At 40.9% G+C, this 17,504-nt stretch overlaps 2 protein-coding genes across 2 annotated transcripts in view; one reads left to right on the top strand and one right to left on the bottom strand.

Moving 5' to 3' along the window:
* The window catches only part of LOC135212621 (breast cancer type 2 susceptibility protein-like), a 256,947-nt gene that overhangs the window by 117,457 nt on the left and 121,986 nt on the right, over positions 1-17,504 (top strand). The gene's annotated exons all lie outside the window — the stretch shown is intronic.
* LOC135212395 (breast cancer type 2 susceptibility protein homolog) overlaps positions 4,616-17,504 on the bottom strand; it is a 100,249-nt gene continuing 87,360 nt past the window's right edge. The window contains exons 7-8 of the mRNA XM_064245765.1: positions 5,529-5,711; positions 4,616-4,822 (exon numbers count right to left, since the gene is read on the bottom strand). Coding sequence (XP_064101835.1) covers positions 4,616-4,822; positions 5,529-5,711 — 390 coding nt within the window. The remainder of the gene's footprint in view (positions 4,823-5,528; positions 5,712-17,504) is intronic.

The raw sequence follows: 17,504 nt of genomic DNA on the forward strand, positions 1-17,504 counted from the left end.
TATATTTTATTTTCTCTAGTGTTAGCGTAATAAAGAAAATGGCTTATAGGGATAACTGAACCTTCAGAATCTAAATATTTGTGATTTTCTTGTTTTTGAGTCCAGAAATATTACAGTTTTTCAGTTGTCTGACAAGTTCCTTTTTTTTCAAAACTAAATGCTTCAATCTCAAAGAAGACTGAAATAAGACTTGTGTTTATTCAGTATTATTTGTAGAATCAGTGGTAAAAATTAGAATGAAATAAACTTCAATCATTTACTTCAGAGCATGGGGCCTTATAACGTCAGCGCTCTCCATGAATGCAAATTTTAGGTAATATGTAAATCAAGAGAAAGCACAGTTCTATTAATTTGATTATATGTAAATTTCATTAACAGAGAAAATGGTTTATGGGGATAACTGAACCTTCAGAATCTAAATATTTTTTATTTTCTCGTTTTCGAGTCCAGAAATATTGCTCTTTTGCTGTTTTATTAACCCACTAACGCCGATTGGACGTATTAAACATCGACATAAATTGTCTGTCGGATGCCGATTGCACGTATTAAACGTCGATAAAAGTCATAAAAAAGTTTTTTTTTTAAATTCGCGGAAAAATACTTATAGGCTTACTAGGCGAAAACTTTTGAATCACGCGCCTTGGGGGATGCTGGGAGCTCACAGATCAAGGCATTGTTTTGTTTACAATCGTTACGCAGACGCGCAAGCGCGAATTTCTTTCTTATCGCACTAAAAAGTATCAGTGACACTTCTCAGAAATTATTTTGTCATTTTGACATAATTTTTGCACCATTTTGAATTAGCCATTACATGGAGTATTATATATGAAAATGTGTGCAATTTCATGTAGAATACAACAAAAAATACTCATGAATGTAGCTTTTAACAGTTTTGAAATATTTTCATATAAAAAACGATAAGTGCCAAAATTTCAACCTTCGGTCAACTTTGACTACCGAAATGGTTGAAAAACGCAATTGTAAGCTAAAACTCTTATATTCTAGTAATATTCAATCATTTACCTTCGTTTTGCAACAAATTGGACGTCTCTAGCACAATATTTCAATTTATGGTGAATTTATGAAAAAAAACTTTTTCCTTACGTCTGCGCGGTAACTCTTCCAATAAATTTTTTCTGTGCGATTGTCGTAATGTTTGCACCATTTTAAATTAGCCGTTACATAAAGTTTTATATATGGAAATGTCCGCAATTTCATGTAGAATACAACAAAAAACAATCCATGGTTGTAGCTTTTATCAGTTTTGAAATATTTACACATAAATAACGATAAGTGCCAAAATTTCAACCTTCGGTCAACTTTGACTCTACCGAAATGGTCGAAAAACGCAATTGTAAGCTAAAACTCTTAGATTCTAGTAATATTCAATCATTTACCTTCATTTTGCAACAAATTGAAGTCTCTAGCACAATATTTTGATTTATGGTGAATTTATGAAGAAGAAGAAGAAGAAGAAAAAGAAGAAAAAGAAGAAAAAAAAAAAAAAAATTCCTTACGTCTGCGCGGTAAATCTTACGAAAAAAAATCAGAAATTTTTTCGTGCAATTGTCGTAATGTTTGCACCATTTTAAATTAGCCATTACATAAAGTTTTATATATGAAGTTTTTATTGTAAAACTAATATTGTAATACCTACCTGAACACCTGAATAAGCCCTGGTCACTTACCAGCCCGAACCCTCATTTATTAAAAATTTACCAAATCTTTGGTTAAAATAAACGATCAGTGTTGCCAATCTCCTGGGAAACACCCTCGTTACCTAGTTACCAGCCCACCGCTGGTAGCCCTGCCTCATGGGCCGGTCACACCTGCCCTCTCACGTCAATCATAACTCAATAATAACTCGGTATGAGAGGGGAGGAGGGTGGGAATCATTCAGGTGTTCAGGTAGGTATTACAATATTAGTTTTACAATAAAAACTTCATATTGCAATACACCCCCTGAACACCTGAATAAGCCCGATTAAACAACATTAATATATCATCGTGAACACTAGGCTAGCCATAGTTAATTTTATTCGATTTCCCTCTATACTGAATATCGTAAGTCAATATGTATTGAAACAGAGAATTAGTTGATATTAACAATTATCGTATCGTATAAGTAGAGGAAAGTAACCTTAAAGACGAAGAACCTGCACTTCTCTTCCTAAACACTATGTAGCCTATTATCCCTACTAGTCTGTATCTGACCTAATTTTTTTCATCATCCTGAGAACTTACACATCGAGGGAAGGGGTGAATCTGCTGCCAACACTGCCTGCTCCGCGTCAGGGGGGACTGGCGGATCCTGCCCTGTGGGCTTGCGGATCCCCATACCCCCAGCACCGTTTTATGGCTGTCTCTGGAACAGGCAGGGGAGCTGAAAAGAACGATTAGTAATTTCAGTACCCCTATTGCTCGATCTATCCTCACTTAATCTGACATAATATCGGTAAACAGAGACGTCATACTCGATGTCGCATACTCTCGAGTCCCTCTTAAAGAGCGCTGTCTCTAAGTCTTTGATCTTGGTCTACGTTAGTTTCTTCTCCCTGCCTACTCTTACTACTTAATACGAGACCTTTCCTATGTTTGAGATACCCTAACATCCGGTCCAAAGACCACTCCTGACATTCCATACATCTGGTCTTGACATTACATTGAACAGGCCTACAATTTAGGCATAAGGAATGATTATCGTGTCTTAGGGTACTCATCCTTTTCTTGCATTGTTGGCAAAGACGATACGTTGTTGAACTTCCGCTCGTCGTTTTCTGTGATGTTGTGGCCGAGAATGCAGTAGTCGTTGTCGTAGCCTGTGTTGTTTCTTCCTTTGCAGAATCATTGTCTAATGACAAGGTATTAAGAGCAATCCAACTGTAATCCAAAGGGATGCGTAATTCGTCACCAAAATCAATCAAATCAAAGGTGCAAATGAAGGCCGGGCAAGACCAAAAAGGAGTTCGCTATGGATACATCTGTACTCCACCGCAAACGAAAAGTGATTGACGTGAGAGGGCAGGTGTGACCGGCCCGTGAGGCAGGGCTACCAGCGGTGGGCTGGTAACTAGGTAACGAGGGTGTTTGCCAGGAGATTGGCAACATTGATCGTTTATTTTAACCAAAGATTTGGTAAATTTTTAATAAATGAGGGTTCGGGCTGGTAAGTGACCAGGGCTTATTCAGGTGTTCAGGGGGTGTATTGCAATATGAAAATTTACGCAATTTCATGTAGAATACAACAAAAAATGATTGAAGGTTGTAGCTTTTCTCATTTTCAAAATATTTGCATATAAATCACGATAAATAGAAAAAAAATCACGTTTGGTCAACTTTGACTCCACTGAAATAGTCGAAAAACGCAATTGTAAGCTAAAACTCTTACAGTCTAGTAATATTCAGTCATTTATCTTCATTTTGAAACAAATTCGAAGTCTCTAGCACAATATTTAGATTTATGGTGAATTTAAAAAAAAACTTTCCTTCCCTCCGTGCGCGGATTCTCCGCCGCAAATCTCTGAAATGCGTACGTCGCATTCTTGTAATATTTGCTCCGTTTCATATTAGGCATTTCATAGAGATTTATATATGAAAATGTGCGCAATTTTATGTAGAATACAACAGAAAATAATTGAAGGCTGTAGCTTTTTTCATTTTCGAAATATTTGCATATAAAAAAAATATATAAAAAAATTAGACATTCGGTCAACTGTTAATTAACTTGTCCGAAAAGGTCGAAAACTGCAATTGTAAGCTAAAACTCTTACAGTATAGTAATATTCAATCATTTATTTTCATTTTTAAACAAATTGGAAGTCTCTAGAACAATATTTTGATTTATGGTGAATTTTTGAAAAAAAAAAAAAAAAACTTACGTCCGCGTTACGAATTCATGCATCATTTTGTGATAATATTTTCTCTGTGTTGCTTTGATCGTTTTACAATGTGTTATATACCAAAATGATTGCAATTTAGTGTACAATACAACAAGAAAAAAATAACTCGTTAGCTTTAACCGTTTTGCTCAAAGCGCGATTTGAATACAATTATATATGAAATTTTGTTTTCGCGCTATCATATATCGCATTATTTATATATGATAATGATATTTTTTTTCATTTCTGATGGTTGCATACTAAACTTCAGGCAACACCAAAAAAAGCAAAAATGACTCTTAATCTTGAAAACTAAGCGTGCTGTAATTTTTTGAAAAAAAATATTTTTTTTTTCCGAGCGTCACGCGCTACCATCCGAGACCCCCTCGGCATACAGTTGACAATTTTTATTATATACCTTCTGAGTAAGAGGGTTAAGATCCTTTTTTTAAACTAAATATTTTAATCTCAAAGAAGACTGAAATAAGACTGTTTATTCAGTATTATTTGTAGAATCATTGGTATTATTATTATTATTATTATTATATAGTAAAAAATTAGTTTATCCAGACCTCTGACCCTAATAAAGGCTCTTCTCAGGCTTATTTCAGGAATTAATCACTAAAAATAAAATATAAATATTTAGAAAACCGATTTAGGAACATCATGATTCTCAGAATTATTGTTTATTAATGTATGGTTCCACTGTTATGATATTCGAGTCTGCCAATTAGTTTTTAATTTGTTTCTTTTTGAATTTCTGTGCACCCTAATAGGTGTTCTGGATTTGATATTTCACTTGGAACAGGGTGTTCCTCTGTAATATTTACATTGTTTGAAGCCGTACTAAGGAGATTCAGGAGTGATATTTCAATTGTTAACAACTGTGGCAGAACTTTTCCATCATTGGGCCTAGGGGTAAAATCTTTAGGTGCACTTTCTATCTAGATTGAAAAAAATTCAGTAAATCTTGAAAAGATATCATTGGTTTTTTATGAAGTACAATCTTCCACTGATGACACAAGTGGGAACCAACTCCCAAATGAAAGCATCCCTACCCTACCCCAAAAGGGGATGGCATAAAATTAGTATAGCCCAAGCGTAAGCAAAACCCACTTGCTAGGACTGAAGGTATTACAATAATACAGTCATCCCCATCCTAACCACATAATCGGCAAACCAGACAGAATGCTAGTCCTAGTCCTAAAACTAGACCCCCTGGAACCCATGGATCAGCTCCACAGAATAGTTCTGCCTGAAAAGAAAATGGTCAGAACATTGTCAGGTAGATGATGGTTCTACCACAGTTCCCACTAATTAGTTTCAGATTTAAATCCACTTCAATCATGATATATTGTCCTACCTAATAATCAGATTTTGTAAATTTTGACATACATGGAAAAATTCACAAATATTAATCCTAAATATATAATAACATACGTAAGGGACTTGGGTTCAAACCTAGGAAATAAAATTCCATAGGTTCGAAGCTCCCTCACCACACCAAGGTGGTCCCTAGTTGAAGGGGAGTCTGTAATTATACATGCATAACTTTTCCACAAGAACATATGGGGAAATACAGTTTGATAAACTTTTCCTCAAGAATATGTATATAGGGAAATGGGTGAATACAGTCTGATAACATCTTACCTCAATTTTTTTCTTCAAGTGTTCAAAAGCTTCCACCAAGTGTGAATGACGAGGAGAAACTGACACAACACTTAATTCAGTTACATGGACACAGGCACACCTTCCATCACTGTATCCTCGCCAGGATCCATTTGACACGTATAATATTGATGCACAAGAAACAATATCTTCAACTCCACACTCCTGTAAAACATACCTTATATAAATTCAACCTTCATATAAGAAATATAGATTTAGGCATGAAATCAGGTACAAGAGCCTACTTGGGAAAAGTAACTGAATTTATATTAGAAGGTTTTTGTCAAAAGAGATATTATTGCCTATAAAACCAATATCCTGTACCATCATTAAGCCAGAGCATCTACAAATATGAGGCACAACTATTGCTTTCTTGGCCTGCTTCTTTCTGACTCACATAGCCCTGCATTTAATTTTTATTAACCATTATACTCACTGCCTGCTCGTTTCCATGCTTCCATTAATCATGAAAATAAATATTGCACTGTAATCACACATTCTCTTAGATTGGACATTCACTGAAGAAGTAATTTATTGGAATATACTCAGAGGGAAATTCCAAAGCTTTGTAAAGTGCATGACTGAAAGGTATTAAAGGGAAAATGCTTTATTGCATTGAAATGGCACCATCACTGACAACTGCAAAATGACAAATTTTCTAAGACAATTTGTATTTTTCATAGCTACAAACTTGAGGTCTTAACAATAGGATAATTTCTTGTGCCTAGCCGGATCTGGTTAAAAAAACAAAACAGATGAAAGCAAGGAATCTTGTGATATCTGGCAATGCATGCGTAGATCGGGTGAAGGGTGGTCGAATACCATTCACCTATGATCACACATCAGTCTTTCCCAACTCAGGATGTCTTAACAAACAGAGGGGCAGCTAGAGGCAGGCAGTATAATGTTAAGACCTCAGGTTTGTAGCTATGAAAAATACAAATTGTCTTAGAAAATTTGTCATTTGTTCATACGCGAACAAACCTTCGGTCTTAACGATAGGATAGACTCATACTTGGAGGGAGGTATAAAACATCCTAGACTGGCTGGAGGCCTACCCACCAGTCCAGCTCTCAAAAGGAATGGTTTTTGGAGAGGGACTGAAGCCTGTTGAGAAGCTACATAAATTGATATCTAATGACTCAGACCCTGAGTGATGTACAATGATATATGGGATAACCATTGTACAGTATAGGGAACCAAGGAGAAACTTTGACTGTCCAATAACAAACCAAGACACCAGGGTTTGTATTGCTACCAACCCCTCCTTGCCAAGGAGTGGAGCATATGCTACCAAATTGCGAGTAAGATATTTGTATATTGCATGACCACACTATCAGTATGACTACCTTACTCACCTGTATCCAACCAGTCCAGTGAATGACGTGTCTATTCCTTAAACCGCCCGAAGGAAGAAGGAAAGGTACAAGAGAAAGAAGGAGACCAGCCAACTCACACATTCTCTCATCCACACAATCATCTTAGGTAAGACTACAAAGGTGCCCGGCTGCTTAAGGGCAACCTTAAGTTACACAACCTGTTGGGCAGCCACCACAGGACCCAAGGAAAGCATGTCCGCAGATCTGTGGGCAACATCCTTAAGATAGAAGGAGGTGAATGTGGACTGGCGTAACCAAATACCAGAGCTCAACACTCTATGTACAGCCAAGTTCTTTTTGAAAGCCAGAGAGGGACCAATACCTCTAACGTCATGTGCTCTAGCCTGCACAGACAAGGTGGTAGAATCATCAAGAGTCAAGTATGCCTGTCTGATAGCTTCCCGTATCCAAAAAGAGATAGTATTCTTAGACACCTCTTTCTTTGTACGGCCTGTGCTAACAAAGTCTGTGCCGAGTCCTTTTAAGATATCAACGCAGGGCCTGGACAGGGCACAACAAAAGCTCTTGAGCATCACCACCCACAAAGTCAGTCAGTGATGGAATGGAAAACGAAGTGAACCTGTCATCATGTACAGAGGGATTTTGGGTCTTGGCCACGAATTCCGGGACAAATTCGAAGGACATTGACCCCCAACCCCTGGTGTGCTTCACCTCACAGCTCAGACTGTGGAGCTCTCCTACCCTCTTGGAAGATGCCAAAGCCAGAAGGAAAACTGTCTTGAGCGTCAGGTTCCTGTCAAATGAGTGACGCAAGGGCTCATATGGACTCCTAGTTGAAGCTCTTAAGAACCAGAAACATCCCACTTTGAAGGCTTGAGCTCTCTAGGAGAACTCGATTGCTCAACCCCTTAACTAGCAGGGAAAGTTCCCAGGAAGAGGAGATGTTGATACCCTTAAGGCATAACACCAAACTCAGGGCCACCCTGTAGCCTCTAATGGCAGAAACGGACAAACATTTCTCGTCTCTGAGGAAGGTTAAAAAGTCTGCTATTCGCTGAATAGAGGTCACGAGTAGAGAAAAACCCCGCTTACGACACCCATCACAGTAGATCGCCCATTTGCCTTGGTAAACCGCGGAGGTCGACTTTCTAAGACTGCTGGACATGTGCCCAGCTGTTCTCTGAGGAAAGCCTCTTGCTCAGAGGAGATACTTGATAGCCTCCAACCGTGAAGAGACAGGGATTCTACTGACTGGTGGAACCTTTCCGCATGGGGCTGACACAGGAGATGTCGCCAAAAGAGAATCTCCCTTGGAACCTCTGACAACAATGACAGCAGATCTGGGAACCATCCGCCTGAGGCCACAGAGGGGCTACCAAAGTCATCCTGAGACCCTGTGAACTCATCAGCCTGTTCAGAACCTGACGGATCAAACAAAACGGAGGGAAGTCATACACCTCCAGGTTGTCCCAGGGATGTTGGAATGCGTCCTCTGCCAATGCTAAAGGATCTGGAACCACTAAACAGAACATCACCAGCTTCCTGTTGAAGCGTGTCGCAAAAAGGTCCAGCATGGGTCTCCCCCAAATCTGGAAAAGCTTGTCTGCTACCACTTGATGAAGGGACCACTCTGTGCCTAGGATCTGATCCCGGCGACTGAGTTTGTCTGAGAACTCTACCGAATTGCTGACTGCCCACTGGTGAAGCTCGACGGTCAAGGCGTGAAGTTGACGTGAAACCAGGCCTCCCTGTTTGTTCACATAGGCTACCACTGTTGTGTTGTCCGACATGATAACGACAGAATGAATTTCTACCTTCCCCCGAAACTCCTTCAGACCCAGGACAGGCGCCTTCAACTCCAAGATGTTGACATGTTGCTGCTTGTCCTCCAACTCCTAACGCCTGAAGCAAAATAGGCACCTAAATGAGCGCCCCAACCTGCGAAGGAGGTGTCCGAGAACAGAAGGAAGTCCGGTGGAAGAGAACTCAGAGGGACACTCTTCAACAGATTCTGGTCGTCCAACCACCAACGAAGGGCTTCTCTCACTTCCAGAGACAGAGGAACCATTAACAGGGGAGAGTCCCCTGCTGGAGACCAGAATTCTCCCAGTCTCCATTGCAGAGACCTAAGATGAAGACGCTCTTGAGGGACCAGCTTCTCCAGGGAAGACAACACTCCCAGAAGTACCTGCCACTGATCCGACGGGAAAACTTTTGCCACTGTCGTATCGATGACCATGCCTAGGTAGAGAATCCTTTGAGTGGGTACGAGTTCGATTTTTCCTGGTTGACTAAGACGCCCAGTTCCAGACAGAACCGAAGTAGACTATCCCTGTTCTGCAACAGCTTTTCCCTGGAAACTGCCAAGATTAACCATTCGTCGAGTACCTAAGCAAACGGATCCCCTGAGCATGGCCCCAACTTGACATGAGAGAGAAGACCCTTGTGAACACTTGAGGGGCTGTCGTCAGCCTGAAGCACAAGGCTTTGAACTCGAAGACCTTGTCCGCAAGAGAGAAGCGAAGGAACTTCCTGGACGTGGGATGAACAAGGATTTGGAAGTATGTGTCCCTTAAGTCTATCGACAGCATGAAATCGCCTTCCCTCACGGCTGCCAACACCGAGCGCTGGGTCTCCATCTTGAACTGTATCTTCCTGATGAAGTGATTCAAGATGGATAAGTCGATCACAGGCCTCCATCCTCCCGACACCTTGGGCACCAAGATGTGACAGTAAAACCCTGGGGACGGACGCACTACTTCCTCTATCGCATCCTTGTCCAGCATTTTCTGTACTTCCTCCCGAAGAGCCAAGAACTTCAGAGAATCTGGAGGATATGCCTTCCTGAGCTGTGGCTTGTCCGACAGAGGAGGAGAGAAGTCGAATGGCAGTAGGTATCCCACCCGAAGGACATCTACCACCCACTTCTCTGCCCCATAACTCTGCTACTTGGCCCAATGGCCAGCCATGGCACAGGAGAGGGAGAGGCGCCTAACCTACCTCTGGCCCTTGGGCCCTTCTTGGCTTAAAGGAGCGAGAGCGAAAGGGGCGTTGATCTTCTGACTGGCTGTGTCGAACGGGCAGGCCCTGCCAAACTTGAGGTCCTCGACGGCCACTAGGTAACGATCTCCTTGACTGCTGCTGGACAGGGAGGAGGAGGAGCCGGACATCTCCGAGGACGAGACTCCAACTTAGACACGGACTGGTGCACCAGTCTGTCCTTTGTGCCAGCCCGGCACCGGTCTATCGCATTCTTGAGCTCTGTCCGAGGAAACAAAAATTGGGACTCCAACAGATCTCCGTTTCTCAATGCCAGCAAGGACTCTGTGTCGAGCGATCTCTCCATCCTAAACAAAGCCGCGTCCCTTCTAATCAGAAGATTAGCCCATAAATTAGAACTCAGGTGAGCCAAATATGAAAACGCCTTGTCCCCCGGACTGCAACAGACTGGCAAGCGAGGAGGCACTCACCAACCCTTCCGGGGACCTGTCGGAAGCTATCTTGGCAATAACCACAGACCAGAGGTCTAGCCAAGAAACCATCTGCAACATGGAGGCCGCCATAGATTCCAATGCTGAGGCATCTTGCGGAGACAAGGACGGAGCCACCGAACTCACCTGCTCCAAAGTCAATCCCGGCTTCAGGCAAATGACGTCTGGGTTAAGATGGCGTACAACAAAAAAGCAGAGCTTCATAGCATAGTACTTCCTATGTCAATGATGAGGCGGGGGTAGTAGTTTGGTAGAGCCCCTAGAGACGTTAACCTTCTGCAAGACTGACTGAACGTGGCCCGACAAAGGAAGCTGATTTGGGGTCCTGAGTAGCTCCCACCAAGGCTTCCAAGCAAGAAGGAGTATAAGATGACCGAGCCTGAGTCCTACTTTCCAAATTGTTAAACCCACGAATGAGATCAACAACTTCTGAAAAGGAAGACAGAAACTCTTGCGTGTCTCCCTCCTCCTGCTCCGGCAACGGAGACCGACGACGAGAAGGATGTGTAGGCTCCTCTAAGCCACCTTCCCCACCAAAATTAACAGAAGGGTTAGCAGCCAACAGCCTGAAACCCCAGCGTTTTTTCCTCCCTCGAAGGTGAAGGAAGGGCAAAGTCCTTAGCCTTCCAAAGTTTGATACGGGGAAGAGAGAGAGGAATACAGCACTGGTTTCTTATGTGCACTCTTCTCAGGAGGCGGGGCGGGAATGAAGCAATACGATTCCTACCAGTCCTCCCAACTGAAAAGGCAGCCAACTTCACATCCAATACAGAGTTCAACCTCTGAAGCACTGCCTGGCATATGACCACAGACTGATGTGCCAGAGAAGGCTCTGATGACAAGGAAGGGAGATGTAGCAAACTGGGCGGCAGTGATGACGTCACGGCTGAGAAAGGTGATCAGAGGGCAAGACTGGGAGAGATGTCATCGATGGGAGTGACGTCACAAGTGGTTGTGACGTCACGGCTTCCCCTTGGTGTGAGGGGGAATCAGACGCCACTGGCGGAGGAATACACAAAGACGGATCCCATGACGTCATCAACAGGGCTGATGCCACAGCGTCACTCTGACTTGAAGTGGCAGCAGACACTGGCAGAGCAATACAAGATGGCCAACTTCTGCTACCCACGAAGACGAGGCCAGGAGGAGGGGGGATGGCCTGGCCAGATCGGGGAGGGGGGTGTGAGCCTCCACAAAATGCGCTAGCAACCCCTCCAAGGACGGGGGACCCCCTAGCCCGAGCGTCTTCCATTTTGGACGCCTCTAACTCTGGAAGAGAAGAGATTGATGAAAAAGCCTCATCCTTCCCGGGAATCAAATAAACTCCCGAGGAAGAAGGGGCTACATTACAAACATTAGCCTGGTGGCCTCCCGATACTTCCATCGACGAATCAATGGAAGAAAAGGAAAGAGACGCAGGGACAATGGTACCATGGGGGTTGACTACTGCAGGAGACAAAACATTGGGAAGAGGCAAAAAACCTTCCCAAGTAGAAGAGTCGAAACCTTCCGATGTTCTCTCTTGCCATAAAACGACCTCCACTGCTCCTTAGGCCATGCCCGGCATTCCGTGCAAGGACTCGTAATAGTATTAAAATTAGAACGACACCTACTGCACATTATGTGAGGGTCGGTCACTGCTGAAGCAAGAAAACGAGAACACGGAAAACCTGTAACTCCAGGGCACATACGCTGACGCCAAGAAGGAGCAGAAGAAGCCAAAATATCAGCCAAACACACACACACACAAACACTAAACATAAGCGAAACGGGCATTGAACCGGGAAAAGGCCAAGAAAGGTTAACACAACTCTCGCCCAGGCGGTCAAAAGAAAGACTGATGCATCATTATAGGTGAATGGTCTTCGACCATCCTTCACCGGATCTATGCATGCGTTGCCAGATATCACAAGATTCCTTGCTTTCATCTGTTTTTTTTTTTAACCGGATCCAGCTAGGCGCAAGAAATTATCCTATTGTTATGAATGAAGGTTTGTTCGCGTATGAAAAATGAGAGGTTTTAAATAATTAATTTCTTGTACAGTACATAGCCATTGATACTAGCCCTTATTGTCAATGAAATCCCTCAGGCTTTAGTCTGTATCTAAAATAATTGAGGGTAATCAGCTACTAACCCTCACGTTTGTATGAATCCCTAGATCGAAGTAGTTAACTGACACACTCTTCATGTTGTCTGACTAATTAAGTGCAAGAAGTTATTGTAAATCTGTATCTGTAGATACAGATATACAGTGGCACAGGAGACAAAAAAACTAACTGTCCCTTTTAAATTGAAGGATGAAATATATTACAAACACTGCAATGTTTCCAAAGCACTTTTATCTGAAGGCTTATACAGTACCTAGATATATGAAATTCAACCCAATACTAAACAATAAATTTCACCTCAATCAATCATATCAGATTATAAAGTTTAAGGGCAAAGCTGTCAATCTTCCCATTTATGTTCTAAGTTTAAATTATGGGTCAGTGCTAACAGTATACATAGGGGGAAAAAAAAAGAGCTAAAGTAATTACAGAAAATAAATCTGAGATAAATCTCTAAACTAGAACTGTTCTCTTGTCCTTTCCACTTACAACTAACTTCTCTTATTGTTTCCACTTACAACTAATTTCTATTACATAAAACAAAGCAACAAGGTTAGACTAAGTCAGGAGGGTAGTGCATAGGACTGATGAGTAAATTCTTTATATTAGAAAAACAATGTTATGTGTAATGTATAATTACAATAGGGGAAATGTACATCATCATCTCTGCCTTTAAGATAACAAAAATTCTGAAGGTAAACATGACAATTCTAAAATTTCATCAACAGCTATGTGTATATCTGATTATTTCTAGAAATACATAACCTTGGCTTTTTTCTTAACCCTGTAACGCCGATTGGACGTATTAAACGCCGATATAAATTGTCTGTTGGGTGCCGATGGGACGTATGGTATGTCGATATAAAAAAGTATTTTTTAAAAATTCGCGGAAAAATAGTTATAGGCCTACTAGGCGAAAACTTTGGAATCACACGCCTTGGGGGATGCTGGGAGCTCACGGATCAAGGCGTTGTTTTGTTTACAATCGTTACGCAGGCACGCAAGCACGCAAGCACGAATTTCTTTCTTATCGCACTAAAAAGTATCAGCGACACATCTCAGAAATTATTTTGTCACTTTGACATAATTTTTGCACAATTTTAAATTAGCCGTTACATGGAGTATTATAAAAGGGATTTTGACGTAGAAAAAATCTATTTCTGGGCGAGGAAGCCGTGTCGCCCAGTGAAATGTGTCTTCTTTAGCACTATTTCTAGTAAAATATTGCTATAATACCAGAGAACTGCTAAATTGGACATGTCAGAAGCCTCTGACTTGCTCACCTATATAAAAGGTTTCGGTATAAAACTGGGGCGAGTATTAAACACTACCACAGCAACCCCTCCAATTAGCCTTTTCCTCATCAAAAGACCCTAAATACGGGGAGCCGACGTAGAATACAACAAATGAGAGGTTTTAAATAATTAATTTCTTGTACAGTACATAGCCATTGATACTAGCCCTTATTGTCAATAAAATCCCTCAGGCTTTAGTCTGTATCTAAAAAAGTTGAGGGTAATCAGCTACTAACCCTCACGTTTGTATGATCCAAGTAGATCCAAGTAGTTAACTGGCACACTCTTCATGTCTGACTAATTAAGTGCAAGAAGTTATTGTAAATCTGTATCTGTAGATACAGATATACAGTGGCACAGGAGACAAAAAAACTAACTGCCCCTTTTAAATTGAAGGATGAAATATATTAAAAAAAAAGATACTCATGATTGAAGCTTTTATCAGTTTTGAAATATTTTCATATAAATAACGATAAGTGCAAAATTCAACCTTCAGTCAACTTTTACTCTAACAAAATGGTCAAAAAATGCAATTGTAAGCTAAAACTCTTATATTCTAGTAATATTCAATCATTTACCTTCATTTTGCAACAAATTGGAAGTCTCTAGCACAATATCTCGATTTATGAATTTATGAAAAAAACTTTTTCCTTATGTCCGCGCGGTAACTCTCCCGAAAAACTTTAAATCTTTTCGTCCTATTTTCGTAATGTTTGCACCATTTTAAATTAGCCGTTGTACATAAAGTTTAATATATGGAAAATGTGCGCAATTTTATGTAGAATGCAACTAAAAACAACCCATGGTTGTAACTTTGACTAAAAAAATGGTAAAAAAAAAAACGCAATTGTAAGCTAAAACTCTTATATTCTAGTAATATTCAATCATTTACCTTTATTTTGCAAGAAATTGGAAGTCTCTAGCACAATATTTTGATTTATGGTGAATTTATGGAGAAAAAAAAAAAAAAAAAAATCCTTACGTCCGCACGGTAACTCTTCCGAAAAAAATCAGAAATTTTTTTGTCCGATTGTCGTAATGTTTGCACCGTTTTAAATTAGCCATCACATAAAGTTTTATATATGAAAATGTGTGCAATTTCATGTAAAATACAACAATAAACAACCCATGGTTGTAGCTTTTATCAGTTTTGAAATATTTTCATATAAATAACGATAAGTGCCAAAATTTCAACCTTCGGTCAACTTTGACTTGAGCGAAATGGTCGAAAAACACAATTGTAGCTAAAACTATTACATTCAGTAATATCAATCATTTACTTTATTTTTCAACAAATTGGAAGTCTAACACAATATTTCGATTTATGGTGAATTTATGAAATAAACTTTTTCCTTACGTCCGCGCGGTAACTCTTCCGAAAAAATCATAAATTTTTTTGTCCGATTGTCGTAATGTTTGCACCATTTTAAATTAGCCGTTACATAAAGTTTTATATATGAAAATGTGCGCAATTTCATGTACAACTAAAAACAACCTATGGTTGTAGCTTTTATCAGTTTTGAAATATTTTCATATAAATAACGATAAATAGAAAAAATTTGTCCTTCGGTCAACTTTAACTCGACCTAATGATCGAAAACTGCAATTGTAAGCTACAACACTTACAGTCTAGTAATATTCAATCAATTACCTTCATTTTGCAACAAACAGGAAGTCTCTAGCACAATATTTCGATTTATGGTGAATTTTTGAAAACAGCTTTTTTTTACGTCCGCGCGTTACGAATTCATGCATCATTTTGTGATAATATTTTTCTCTGTGTTGCCTTGATTGTTTTAAAAAGGGATTTTTGACGTAAGGAAAAATCTATTTCGGGCGATTGGCTCGTGTCGCTGCGCGAAATATCCTTTATCTATTATTTCTAGGGTAAATGTACTAACACATACCAGAGAATAAATAAATAAAGAAAAAAGGTCAGTACACTGACTCGCTCACCCTCCAAGAGGTGTCGGTATGAACACTATGGCGAGTAGACCACTACCACGAGCCAAATGCCATAGAATTCTCCCCACTACAAAATCCCTCCAAGAGGGGAGCCGACCCACAGAGTGGGCAGCTAGTACTACTATACTCCATCCCATGCTGCCGACTGCTGCGCCTCTGGTGGCCATCCTTTTCAGTTAGCGCACACGATTCACACGTGCCATTTTTTCTCTCTGTGTTTTTTGTGCCCTTTCGTTGGATTTATTTACCCATGGAGCGTGCAGCCATCGCAGCAGCTAAGTTAAGTACTCAGTATTTATTGTTAGTTGGTTTTTTCCGGCCCTGAGCCCGTATTTGCCGTTTTTTAGGTATAAATACGAACTCTAGGTCGGAAGCATGGCAGCATGGTTCTGCCTCGTGGTGGTTCGTTCTTGGTCACCCATACCCAGAACATCCCCTTATTTATGTACGCTCTATTTTAATTATCCGCTTTACTTAGGGTACGGTCTACACGGTTTTGTCATGCATGCATGTCTTTTACCTTATGTAGGCTCCTTCTATCCATACCCTAGCCACGGTTCTCTTAGTATCGGCCCCGACTAGCTTTGAGTGGTAGACTTGCCTTCGGGTTAGTCGTACACTCCTGGATTTTTTTCTCCTACTTTATTGTTTTCTTTCTTTCATTATTATTCATTTGAATTATTTATATGATATTTGTTTAGGTTAGTTAGGCGTCTGGCTTGCTTAGCCTAGGTCAATGGCCCAGTTGGGGCCTATATGCTACCGCTCATCAGTTCGGTTGTTCTTCCCTATAGCCATCTCTCTGATCAGTTGGTTATGGTCCAGTGGGCCTATAGTGCTACCGCTCATCAGTTCGGATTGCTTCCCGATAGCATCTCTCTGATCAGTTGTTGTCCTAGGCTTAGTTGTCTTTGTTTTGTTCTTACCGCCCCGTGGTCACTACGTGATCACGAGGCAGCCAGACGCCTGTCCAGGTCACCTTCCCCCCCTCCCGCTCTTCTATAGAGTCGGGGGGGGTGGGTCTGGTCTACCCATGCTCGCTCCGCATACCGAGCCTGCCTCCACTCTCTCCCCCAGGCGGAGGGAGTAGAGGGACGGGGACAGACCCAGACTGGACTCGACCTCTACGGCTTCTCGGTCCGGCCGGATGGTAACGTGTACTGGCCTTTCCCCCCTCCGTTGCTACCCCCGTACGTCGCTCCGTTGCTAGCCTGAGCCTGTATGTCCTCTCGCTCTTTCCCACCTTACTAGGGCTCCTTTACCACCGGAGTCCTGGCATCCAGCGGAAAGGTGCTAGTCCACCCGCAGAGTGGACCGGAACATACAGTTGGTCCCTGCTAACCTCTCCGTTTTTTAAAATGTGTTATTTACCAAAATTATCGCAATTTTGTGTACAATACACAAGAAAAAAATAAACTTGTTAGCTTTAACCATTTTGCTCACAGCGCATTTGAATACAATTATATATGAAATTTTGTTTTTGCGCTATCTATATCCCATTATTATATATGATAATGATATTTTTTCATTTCTGATGGTTGCATAACTTCACGCAATGACAAAAAAAGAAGCCAAAAATGAACTCTTAATCTTGAAAACTAAGCGTGCTGTCATAAAAAAAAAAAAAACATTTTTCAACTTCGGCGCTTACTCCCAGACCCCGCCGGCATACGGGAGAAGATTTTTACTATACCCCTTCGGCGTTAAAGGGTTAATTAATATGATATATTTTTTTCATCTAATTTTCTATAAAGAAAT

The sequence above is a fragment of the Macrobrachium nipponense genome, chromosome 41 (assembly GCF_015104395.2).
Source record: "Macrobrachium nipponense isolate FS-2020 chromosome 41, ASM1510439v2, whole genome shotgun sequence".
Classification (NCBI taxonomy): Eukaryota; Metazoa; Arthropoda; class Malacostraca; order Decapoda; family Palaemonidae; genus Macrobrachium; species Macrobrachium nipponense.